At 42.5% G+C, this 13186-nt stretch overlaps 1 protein-coding gene across 3 annotated transcripts in view; it reads right to left on the bottom strand.

The window, feature by feature from the left end:
- The window catches only part of LOC117425917 (zinc finger protein 423-like), a 116691-nt gene that overhangs the window by 35783 nt on the left and 67722 nt on the right, over nt 1-13186 (bottom strand). For 2 of the 3 annotated variants that reach the window (XM_058993972.1, XM_058993973.1), the window contains one exon: nt 9001-9021. The exons of the other annotated variant lie outside the window; for it this stretch is intronic. In XM_058993972.1, the coding sequence (XP_058849955.1) occupies nt 9001-9021 (21 nt within the window). The remainder of the gene's footprint in view (nt 1-9000; nt 9022-13186) is intronic. 3 annotated transcript variants of the gene reach the window in all.

Genomic DNA, 13186 nt, shown 5'->3' with positions numbered 1-13186 from the left:
ATCTGTAGAAAGTGCAGTGTGAGATTCAGTTTGATGGAACGGTGTTGAAGTGAGTGTTCCTCCCTGCACGCTGGGGAGCGGCCTGTCCCTCAATGAAGTGTCCAAATGAAATCATATTTTCATTTCCAGATACACTTTGTTGTCTTGTCTGATAAATTGCAATCCTCTCCCTTTCCAATATCCTTTAAATAGGATTTAGAAACCTCTACTAACTTTTCAAGGATTGTATCTGCCACTGGCAATTTTTCATTTCAATAGCTGCAACTACCAAGATGCAATAGTAATTATATACACACACACACACACACACACACACACACACACTCTTCAGTTACCTATCAATTGGGCTTCCTAATCCATTGTGGAAGGCTTTAATGGTATTGTATACTATTTGTTGACCACATGTATGGATGGATCTGTCTACAATATAGTGACTGCACTAATGAAACCCTGTATATAGTACATGCCCATGTTAAACACTAAGAAACCCTGTGTATAGTACATGCCCATGTTAAAATCACCTATTGTAGATATGAAGACCACCCTGCCCCTAGTTTAGATGGAGGTTTGACTGTCTAAATGATCCATTTACATATGGCTTTCCCAGCATATTCCTTCCGATTAATAATGTATTGGACTCCTGTATTGTAACACTTGAAATGTATTTGCTTACGATTGTAAGTCGCCCTGGATAAGGGCGTCTGCTAAGAAATAAATAATAATAATAATAATAATAATAATAATAATAATGCTTCATCATTGATCAGAATCTGCAGACTGGGGTGCTTCCAGAATAATGTTGATCGCAGGCTTCAGTCTGTAGCCTACCTGTCTATGCATGTGCAAGGCTGTAGTCTCCTGTACTGAACACAAGTCCTCGGAGTGAGGCAATCATGGCAGGACCCCTTTGAGATGTAGATCATATCTGTCCTGTCATTTCTCATTTTCATTTCTCACACTAAAACGCATATTTCACCTTAAGTTGAGCAGAAAGTAGAGTGGGTGGAAATGACTGTAATGTGCACAAGCACAAGATGTGAATGCCGATTGAGCCACGAGACGCTCCTCTGAGAAAGCAGAGAAAAGCCAGGCTTACATTTCTTATGTCTGAATTTGCATGGCAGTCGTGAGCACACAGCACGTACTGTAACAGTGAAACAAAAATCCACTGCAGCAAGAACATCACATGCATGATCTGTAATGGACTTCTGACATTAGAATTCCTTTTGTCATTAAATTACAATCCTTTTAATTAGATGGCTTTCATTTAGGAGAAAAAGCATTATTTGAACGTTGAAATATGGAAGTGCATTAAAACACCTATTATGACTGGACGGTTAAGAGATTCGTTATAATTATGCCGTCTTTTTCAATCCACTGCACCATGTTCAGAGTAAGAACACCAACAGGTTAAAAAAAGATTGAATGGCCTTCAAAATGAACCTGTGTGTGATGCACAACAGATCTACAAAGCAAGCCGTGCGTCTGTGTTCCGACGTCCTCACTCTTAAACATCACAGCAGCTTCGGCTGCTGAGGGGGAACAGCAGCCTGTTCTCAAGCAAAGACAATCAGAAGAGTCAAACGCTTAAAGCATTCCCAGCACGTCCAAGGCTGAATTATTTAATGTCCAAAGACACCTTGTTGAACACGTAATGAGGAGGCCATGTACGGATATAAAATATCGCTGTTGGGGAATTATAGATGGGAAAGCAGTTTGTCTGAAGTTTAGGTACGAAACCAATACTGTCAATGTCTGTCAGTCGAGATTGATGGGCAGAAAGGGGTCACATCAAGTCAAAATCAAATTCTAAAGATTTCACCTCTCAATCAGGTAGCTGTGAGCACCAGGGAGGAGAAGGAATGCGCAAATCTGTGAGATGCATTACATTATACTGAATAAAAGGAAAAGTTATGTGAAGGCTTTGGCAGACCAGGGCTTAACTTAACTCTTTAGCCCTTTATTATTCACGACTGTCTTCAGATGCTGCCAGCTAGCCAGAGAAGCAGCTCAGAATCCCTTTAGACCACATGCAGTACTGCTGTACAGACCCCATCAGTTCTGACCATTTCTCAACAAGGCTCTCTGCATGGATGGTATTAGACAACTCCTGGCTGCAACATGTTAAGCTGTAAGCAGAATCGAAGCAATATTTGAAAAAGTATAAACTTCAGAAAGCACCATCTGCAGTATCAATGGCACAGTATGTAGCAAAGTGTAGCTGCAGAAACTTGAAAGCCTAGATAAAAAAAAAATGTACCTGGACACACACTTTTTTTCTTGGTAATCTTGTCTGGTAATACAAATACAACACTGTTAGGATCTTGAAAAACGACACCATTCGCAAAGCGTTTCTCAACAGACTGTAGGGATGACTCCAGTGAAGTTTCTACTTTAACGATGAACACTAATTTACAGCAAGTCGTTTTTTTTATTTTGTTTTTCTTAGTACTACACCTACCATGCAAAAATATCCAACTGCAGTAAAGTGTAGTACAAGCATTCTTTTGCACCCAGTTACTCTAATGCAGTGATAATTCATGATGATTATGGGAGTGTTTTTTCTATGGCAACGTGTGCACTGCATGCTTGTGCAGAGAATTAAACAGCACAAATCAGCTGATTGTAACGTGGGAATCAGGAAGTGTCTTGGGACGCACACAATGAACGTGCATTTCTCAATTCGGTTTCTTGCTTGCTTGGGGAAACCCATTTTCAAACACAATACCTGAATAACGAAATGATAAAGGGTACAGGTTCATCAATAAGAAGAGGTGGAGGGAGGACCCGGCATTTACTTTAATCCGCGCCTCTGCATACCGAGTTACGAACCCGAACTACAAAATCAATACAGTTCTAGTTAGATCATCCTGCCTGGGCAGAACCGCTAGAGCCTGGGCTCCCTCTACGAATGGCAACAGAAAGCTGGCAACACTGGCTGTGTTGTATTGCCTGTTCAAACTGCACACTTTATCAGGCAGAAGATTGTCTCTCTTTTTTTTATTCCTACTCACATAATTAAGATCAGCTCACCCCTCTCGCTCAATACCACAAATAACAATGATTACATTAGAGCAGGTTCAGGAGAAGTCAGGCACCCAATAGCTCTTTTTGTAGCGAATAGTTCTGCAAGGCTGCACAGCCAGCAACTCCCCCCCCTACCCACTCTCTATAGCATGCCAGCACACCAATAATAAATTAAGATATTCCTGGCTGCATCTGCACAGGGGAAATTAGAGCATTACCTGCTCTCTGCCGAGCGCAGGCATCCTAGCCGCATGCACAGCCCATGCTGAGAGACCAGCTGTCTGGGAATGTGGCGCTCCGATGGCAGCACGGGAGCCAGGCGATCTCACAGGAGACTCTCCTCGAATATCCCAACTGCTGCACGGTAGGACCGTTCCCTTCATAGCACAATATTCAAACACTTTTTCTTCTTGCTGTTTTTTAAAACTAGAAAAGATACAAAACGGCGAACCAAAGCACACAGCAGGTGGAGCACCCCCTCCCCTTCCTCCCCCTCCCCCTGCTTAGAATTCACAGCCACCACGTCTTCGTTTGTTTCAAACCCAGTGTTATTAAGGGGCAGCAACCTTCTTGCACAGCCAGTGTTAAGCAGGCTCTCCATACTGCTAACTCCAGATACTGTTTTTATTTTACATCTGCATTGCTTTCTGTAACAAAACACAGCATTCACAGCAACCTTGTAGGCAGCAATACTGAATTACAGTCGTCTCCGGCTAAGAGAGCACCCCTCAGGAAGCAAGCAAAGTGTTCTCATAGCTGAAGTGTCCTCTAAGTTAGCCACCAGGCACAATATCATCAATAAATAAATAAATATTTTATTACTTGTCATGATGCACGTGCATCAACGTATGAAATGAACAGAATAAGTAAGAGCAAAGCAATAGGTAAGTGTATGTTAATGAACTATAATAATAAAGTAACAGACAAACTAACGTTAATAAACTATCAAACTAATTTAACACAGCACCCCTACACACATTAAAAAATGCAGCAGTAGCTCCAGATTAATTATGATTACCTGTACAGGAGCAATATTCAAGACAAAATGATTCAACAGAATGGTGAAGCAACTCACCAGAATGGGAAACACCAAATTGCTCAGCGACTTGTGTCTGATTCAGGTTTTTTTCAGGAGCTCAAACAAACTTTTTGTAGCAAGAGAAACAGCGGCTCATTTTGCCATTTGTTTACATGCTGTTTTGTAGCGATGAGATGCACTCGTGGAAATCAGAATACAAAACAAGGCAATGGTACAACTGCGGTTCTGGAAAGATTTAATAAACCAATCAGTGTGCCTCAAGACACTCTCGCAATGACAAGTCACATTTGAAAAGACTGAATAAACCATTTGAATTGAAGTTTGATGATAATGAGTTATCAGGTTACAAAACAGTACTGTATCAGGTGTGAACGAATCGCTAGCGGTGCCAAAAAGGTGTTCTTTTAAGCGAAGTTCCTGTTCCTTTAGGCGGAACATTTACAATGGGAAAAATCTGTTTCACCACAAGGGTGTTCTCTTAGGCAAAGTGTTCTCTTAGGAGGTGTTCCTATACACAGAGACTACTGTATCCATTTATAGGAGACAGTTCTCAAGTTGCTTATAAGAGTGAGATGTCCTCATTAAAATGTCCTTTAAATGTGGCTCCTAAATCTACATGGCTAGAAAGACAGTCGCCAGCACCTTGGGGGTCTGTCACCAGCTTTAACCACTGAGCCACACATCATCCTGCACAACTCTACAAACACAGAGTGGATGCAGAACAGAAAGGAAAAAAGAATGCTGCCTGTGTTTTCAAACCAAACTGAATTCCGGGAGAAGCGCAACACCCGCAGCTTGAAGTCGGTGCAACAATTTCAATTGTGTAAAAAAATGTAGTAACCTTAACAAGCGTTAATAAGTGCACCCAGCCAGGCGCAACGGCAAATAATGAAGCAGCAATTAAAATGAACTACTGTGACATGTCCTGCTTTTAAAATAACTAATCAGGAGAAAATAAAACACAGGTACATACATTTTTTTTTTTTTTTTTAAACAAATAGTCGCAACATAAAAGCTACAGAAAGCCTGCGTTTTTGCTTAATTTTGACTACAGAGCAGGTTTAGCAATTGTAGGGACACACAGTACAGTAGCAGAATGCAAGAAGCACCATGTGCAAATGTAACGGGCAGGCTGTCCAGAGGAGAGGAGAGGAGAAGAGAGAGGAGGGGAGGGGAGAGGAGGAGCCTAGCCGAGCCCGGCTCTTTTGCACTGTGCTTTAGACACTTGCTTGCGGTGTGCAAGGTTGCCGGTTCACACCCAGCCTCAACCCTGTTAAACAAACAGGAAAACATCTATACTGTGTTTATATGAAGCTGAAAATGCCCTCAACGCGGCAGTCCAAGCACCGAAGTGCTAGCCCGCGGTGTATACGATGTATAATGGTGACACCTCCTCACAATCAGATTGGACAGTTCCACACGGCCGCTCCTAAAGAAGGCTAGATCTACAGGGAGACCAACGTCTGACTACAAAACTAAAGGAAAAGGAAAAAGGGGAACACTATCCGATCAAAGGAAACGAAGGAAAACCATGTTAATCTAGACAACTAGTCCAACACTCCTCCGCTCAAGAGATAATTCTACAGCGTTAAGTACTGATCAAAGAATCACTTTTAAATACCAAAATCCCTGCAAAGATTTCATGTCTGGCTGGGTATGTTTTGCTCTGCATTAATGCATTCAGCAGAGCACTTCTTTGATTTTTTTTTATCTGGCTATCAGAAGCTGCTGAATCTATGCTTCATAGCTTCAGAGAACCCTTTTGTTCTTCGGGGGATGTTCAGCTGGTTCTGCAGCGAGGGGGGCTGAGCAGGAAGGGAAATCACAGGGGCTCCTCGGATTCAAGAAGTCAAATTACCTCTGAGCCATGGCAAGGCTGAGAATTTACATGCAAAAATACATACAGGCAGCACTACACAACATCTCTACTGTTAGGACTTTTAATGAAGCCCCAGTTGCGATGACACTGGAGCGGGGAGAGCTATGGTGGGATAATTACTTGGCTCCCTCACAGCTGAGTTTCACAGATGCATTATTAACGGCACACACCACGCCATAACGAGCACCGAAAACGTAGGTGGGATTGCAGACCCCGGCATCCGCCATTAGCAGATTGGCGCATTCACAAATTAGTGTTTTCACAAAAACCTGGGAAGGATGTGAAATTCCAACAAATTCTTGTGCATGCTAAAAAGAAAAAAAAAAAGTTCAGACTGCCATGACCGAATATGTCACCTCTCCCGGCACAGAGCACTCGGACTGGGGCACCATGGGAAATTACCCAATCGGAATGCATTGATTTTGTGCAGAAAATACACACAGTACTCCTGATGGGGAATTAAGGAGTAGAAAGTAACAACCTCATATTTTTTTTCTCCTGCTTCCCTTCCCTCGCTGTCTACTAATGATCAGCACACAAATAAACCGAGCAAGGCCTTCAAACGGTACATCCTATTTCTAGAGTGCTTTTGTTTAACTAAACAAGCAAACAAGCGATACACTTGTGTAGTGTAGGATCGTAGCTCCATGTAAACGAATGTTCTGTTTTCATTAAGATAATGCTCACAATCCAGGTGTAAAAAGCCAGGGTGGGCTGCACAGCGCTGTCAGGAAATACGATCTCCTTCTCAATGTGCTTTCGAAATCATAAATAAAGAGAGCACCCTAACAGAATGGACGCAGTAACATTGCAGTGGTCAATCCCTTTTGTGATAGCACTGCAGTGTACTGCTTTGCTGTGTTACTGTGACCTGTAACATGCTGCAGCATACAGTCCCTCACTGTATTGTAGTAACGCTGCACGTGCACTGCAGTGTTGTGCAAGGGAATCTTCACTCCCAGTCTCTCCTCTCTCTCTCTGGTGCTAAACGATCAATTTCAAGGTGACCCTTTCCGCATTACCCCAAGTGTTTCCACATGCACGCAGAACCCAGTCTCCCAGTAATTAACACCACAGCTTAATGAAGTCCAGCTGCTAGCAAGGCAAGCTGAAGGAATGCCAAGCCCAACTCCACTTGGAAGCTGCCTGCTCTAGACATGTGGCTGTAATGCCATCATTTTCACTTCCCTCTCTTCAGTGTCCACATGCAGTTTAAGGGAATAGCTGGAGCAGATTGCAAGCCGCAGTCTCCTTGAATACAGCACATTAGGCATGTTGAAATAGCATGGCAGTGTAGCAAGTTTATACAAGACCTCAATGAGTACAACAAGTGTACACTTACAGCTATACTTAGTATACCAGCAATGATATACTGAGCTGTATACTTACTACAGTAGCTTTTCATTGAGGTATTTCCAACAATACAGTTACAATAAGTCAGTAAAAATATGCAGATATTATAAATAACATTTAAAAATCATAGCTAGATAAATAGACAATTAACAATGAATTAACAGACTTATGTATGATATTTATTAATGTCTGCTCTCTTTGTACTACGATTTAAACAAAGTAAACTTAAGTTCTATTGCTTTGCTTTTTCTTCTCAGTTTTTCATGATTTGAAATCAGAACAACTCCATTAAGAGGAGACAGGGGCACGGCCTGTGGATTCAGCTCCTCCATCCTGAACTAGGAGGGGTTCGGCACACGGAGGTCAAGTGGCTTGCCCCCAAGGTCAGCGGGTGAGTGTGCGAGCTCTCTTTGCCCTTAGCATTACTGACACTGCCACCCCACTCCCTCAAAACCATTCAACAGCATCCACAATACTGAAAACATGCCCCGTCAATCCTACCGGACTGACAAAATGAACATACAATAAAACCTTAAAAAAACAAACCACCACAACGGCTGTCACTTCCCCTTCATTCTGCTCTTGGAAGCACCCTTGCTCAGTAGCTTGTAACCTAACACTGAAGTGAAATTTAATTATAAACCTGTGCTGTATAAAACCACACACACACACACACACACGCACACTGACACACACACACACGCACGCACACACACACACACGCGCACACACACACACAGAGAGACACACACACACGCACACTGACACACACACAGTGTCGTCTTTTTCACATTCTGTTCCTACATCTTTGAGGGAGCTCCCCTGAATGCACTTGGTATAGATCTCCAAACAGCTTGTAATTACTTTTAATAAACAGCATAAGAAATAACCCAAGCGCAAACAGATAACAATGAGATCTCCAGAGGATTTAATGCCGCTGAGCCTTTCAAACAAACATTGACAAGATTTATGCATTTTCTTTATTTATTTGTATTAAATGTGTGCAGCGCACCAGGCAGTCTGCCTCTGTGACCCCCATTCCCCTCGTCCCGCCCCGGTGTGAACGGTCAGTGTGCCTGGGAGGCTGGAGAGCTCTGCTTTGTAAGTGAATGCCAGTGGAAATCATTTGTATCTCTCCGCTTTGAAGTCCAGAGGGTTTTAAACCTCAAGGACTGTCTCAGCCAATCCAGTTCTGGGTATCTGTCATTGTCCTACAGTACGGGACATGCCACCAGAACCAAACAGATGTTTTTAAACTCATGTTGGCGCAGTGGCTTAGATTAAAACCCTGATGCAATCAAGTGCAATCCCACGCGCACACACACACACACACACACACACACACACACACACACAATACACACACACACACACACACACACACACACACACCAACACACACACACACCAACACACGCACAATACACACACACACGCACGCACAATACACACACACACAATACACACACCAACACACACACACACAATACACACACCAACACACACCAACACACACGCACGCCAACACACATTTAGGGCCTCTGTGTGAATATAAAGAGACTGTCTGCCTGCCAAAGAAGCTCGTGCTCCAATACTCGCACTGGCCTGGGCCTCACCATGGTACCTAATATTGCTTTTCAAAAACAGCAGCATTTTATTTCTTAATCAAACAGTTATTGAGATACCAGGGTGTAACACAAACCTTGCAGCTGCAGACTTTCTCCTACACGTCCGAGAGGGCAGGGTAAAAACAGAAGGCAGTGTACAGTTAGTTTACATTTTGTCCATGCAAGCAACTCTGTTCAAGGGCCACACATACCCCAGGGCCAGAATTTGTAGAGAACAAACCCTTTTTAAAAATAAAAAGCACAGTAATTGAATAAACACATTTTTTAAAAAAGCATTCAAACCATTAGCAATGTGAATATTTCTAGAATGTTTTGTGCTGGTTTGCATGACAGTGGCTGCTTGCATTAAACTCATTCATTACTACATTTGGTTATGAAATGGTATTCACTTCTGTGCATTCAGTTGGTTTCTCCAACACCGTTAAGCAAAGAGAAAACTTCACTTCACCTGGTCACGGCTTACTGCATGACAAGGAATGGAGGCATCATTGTACTCTACAGTGTTTGCTCTAGAACAGTTCTAAAAGGACCTCATTTTAGTGGACTGATGCAATTGCAAGATCGACAAATCCAAACAGAATATTTACTTCTGGTACAGAAAGGAGGTCAGTTAGTTCAAGGCTGGTTCACCCAACATCAGCTGGATGCATTTTGCATATTGCTGTTGAGTCTGGTCCTGAAAAAGCCAGTTCCACACATTTCCCATGCAGTAGAGTGCTGACCTGACCCCTGCACGCACTGTAGAATTGCACTGCAAGAACCCAACTTGCACTCCCACCACCACAACCTCCACATACAGGGCTTGCACCGTCCAGCTTGAGTACAAGCAAAAAGCAATGGCAGTAAAAGATCATTTAGAGAAGCAAGCATGTGGGAGACAGGCTATATAGAGACTGGAGAAAGAAACATGAGACCCTCAGAGCTATACAGTCTGTCCAAGAGGGGTTTCAGAATGCATTCTCAACATGCACAAGTATGGTGCAAGTATTCACTGTAAACTGCTGCTTTTGCTTCAAGTTGATCTTGCCTTTCATCTTTGTGTGCTCTGGCTCTTTTCCTATTGTTTTTATTGTTTTCCATTGTGCTCTTGAACTCTATAAGGACACCCCCCCCCCCACCCACCCCCCACACACACCCCACACACACACCCTACCCCTCAACAAAAAACTGCACACCAATGAAAACAATATCTACAGATATAAAAGCCTGCAGTAGATGATAAACAGGTTCTAAAATGAAAATCTAAATGAAAAACAGATTGTGATTAAATACACAGCGGGGATTGCGCTACCCAAGGGTGCCCTGAAACGTTCAGAGAGCTGCACTAAGTAATGGTCACCAGTGTTTCTGACTGAGCAAGCATTTTGCCTTGCTAAAAATAACCGGAGTGGTTAACCTTAGGGAGTTTTTATTTCTTAAGCTTGTTGTAGTCATCTAAACTGTATGCAGACAAAAAACCACAGGCAGCCAGTGCTTAAACACTGTACGCACTCATTTTACAACGAAGTGTACTCTCCTCACAATAATCAGGGTTTTGCACAAGAAGACACGGTCACGCTCTCTCTCACAAAGAGGAATGAGGCGCTGGCCTGAGTTTCCTGTACAGGATCTACAAAGAGGGTCACTGAGGGGGGTTTAAATGGCTTCTAAAAAACTAAACACACACGTGACGTCAAGGAACTGCAACATACAAAAAGTGTGAGTTTATAGCATCTATCACATCACAGCCCATGTTCTTTTGTCTCAAATAAATAAGTATTGACTTTACAGTCACAGTGCCAGATAGGCGCATCTGCAGGTGTGTATGTAGCCAGGGTGCTTTTCCTGTTCTCTTTAATCCTGGATGAGTTACACATACTGATCGGCGAGCTTCTCTGGAAAGGATCCGGGGTGTGTGCACGGTATTGACCTTTATCCAACACACTTACTTTTTTTTTTTTTTTTTTTTGGTTCTCATGATAAACTAACAATTGAAGCATATATTTTTAAAATATATTTTTTATTTTTTTTTAATTAAAATATACCAGCATATTTACCTTAAAGAGCCTGGCCATCGTCTTTATACGTTGTGGTTTAGTTTACTGCAATTAATTTACAATTAAAAAAATCAAACACCCAACAGTACAACTTCTTATGCCTTTAGGTTACTAGTCGTTAAGCAAATGTAATGTTCAAAAAGTTTATATATATTATATATATATATTCACACACACACACATTCATTTAAATAGTGATATTTAAATGAATGAAAGCAGCAGCCGTCTCTATTCACTGGGAAATTTTACAACCTAAATAAAAAAAGGTGTTCTGCTCCTTTAAGCCAAATTGCAAATTGCACATCATATATCAGTGCTAAAATGCCTCCCTTCCAACTCCATGTGTTTTGTACTTTATTTAAAAATTATTATGATTTCAAAGGCTTGGAGGCATATCATCAATATGCAATTCATGATCAGTGCTTCAGCCCATCGTATTATAAGCAGTCTGCAAGGAGAACCAGCGCTGCTGATGCTGCTGCTGATGATGATGATGATGATGATGATGATGATGATGATGATGATGATGATGATGATTCTAGCATGTTAAAAGGCTGGATACAGCAGCAGCAATAATAACAACCTAATAGCAGCTTGCATGCACTGAATCCATAATGTCCAAATTAAACTTTTATTAAATATGTTTTCTTAACCTAAAAAACATTTACATAACTGCGTATCACTTCTATACCCATCATTTTACCACAGTAGCACCAATGGTGCTGCTTACAAACTACACTGTCTGAGCACATCTGCACACATTGTTTGTATCCAAAAAAAAAAAAAAAAAAAAGAGATTTGTGGGGGCTCCCGAGTGGCGCATTCGGTTCAAGTCCAGGCTATTCCACTGCCGACCGTGGACAGGGGTTCCCAGGAGGCGGCGCACAATTGGCCGAGTGCCACCCGGGTGGGGAGGGCTTAGGTCGGCCAGGGTGTCCTTGGCTCACCGCACACCAGCGACCCCTGTAGACTGGCTTGGCACCTGCGGACCTGCCTGTAAGTTGCCCGGAGCTGCGTGGTCCTCCAACGTTGTAGCTCCGAGGTGGCTGCATGGTGGGCCTGCACAGTGAAATGAAGCGGGCGGCTGACGGCACACATTTCAGAGGACGCGTGTGTCCATCTTCATCTCAGCGGCGAGCCGGGTTGAAATAAAATAATTGGGCTTTCCAAATTGGGGAGAAAATGAGAAAAAATAATTGCTGATTCCAAATTGAAAAAAAATAAATAAATAAAAAAAGAAGATAATATTTGTCTCGTCTGACTGAGTCAATTCAATTCAAAGTTTAGCTTCTTCTCCCTGCATGTCAGTGCAGGAGCAGCAGGCTTTATCCAAGGTCACACTTTTAGCTTGTGAGATTTCTGAATCCCCTGCAGCAGATTAACCCTCACAAACAGAGGAGTTTGGGAGTGTTGAATCTGGGATGCCACAGAGCACTACTGAAGACCTGCTACACCAACTATGTCATGGGCCAGCAACTAGACAAAGCTTGCATACAAAGCTCTATGCAACGACAAGTCAAAAATGGAACTAAGAAGGAAGACTTCATCTGTCTGCAAATTTAAAAAAGCATCTGCATTAAGGATGCCTCCCAACACAGGGCTGCTGTACTGAAGTGCAGATTTTAAAGCTCTGTCACAAATTGGTACAAGGTACAAGACTCATGGTACCAAGATCCTGGAACAAAAACATCCCCTTCATTCCAGCCTGGATCTCCAGCAGAATTATCTTGAGGTTCTAGCCAGTGCTCCTCCTGTGTCTTGGATCTCCAGCAGAAGTATCTTGAGGTTCCAGCCAGTGCTCCTCCTGTCTCCTGTCTACTAGCTGTAGCACACAAGATTCTGAAACTCCAGTGGATGTCTTTGTTTTATAACGGACAAGCTAACATTGATTGCTACTGCAAAACAAGGAAAAAAAAGCACAGCACTCAACCCTCATTTCACAGGGGTCTGAATCGCTTACTGCCAGACTACCAGCTTTTCAAATGACCAAGATGCAGTAGTTTATCTGCCAAGGCTGTAGCACAATGAAAGACAACAGCATTAGTTCATTTTGCTTCAGACTCAAGACGACTGGAGAGCTAAAAACATTCCCATTCTATTCATCTCTCAGTGACGGTTCTTGTTTGCAGGAGTAAAACGGATGCAATCACACCCGTGTCTAAATAACATTTGTGAGAGTTGACAGCCTAGTTCTGAAGCCGCGTTCCTTTGCAAGAAATTCAAC

Source organism: Acipenser ruthenus, chromosome 20 (genome assembly GCF_902713425.1).
Source record: "Acipenser ruthenus chromosome 20, fAciRut3.2 maternal haplotype, whole genome shotgun sequence".
NCBI classification, from domain to species: Eukaryota; Metazoa; Chordata; class Actinopteri; order Acipenseriformes; family Acipenseridae; genus Acipenser; species Acipenser ruthenus.
The sequence above is the reverse complement of the archived record's forward strand: the minus strand, read 5'-3'. Positions and strand labels throughout refer to the sequence as shown.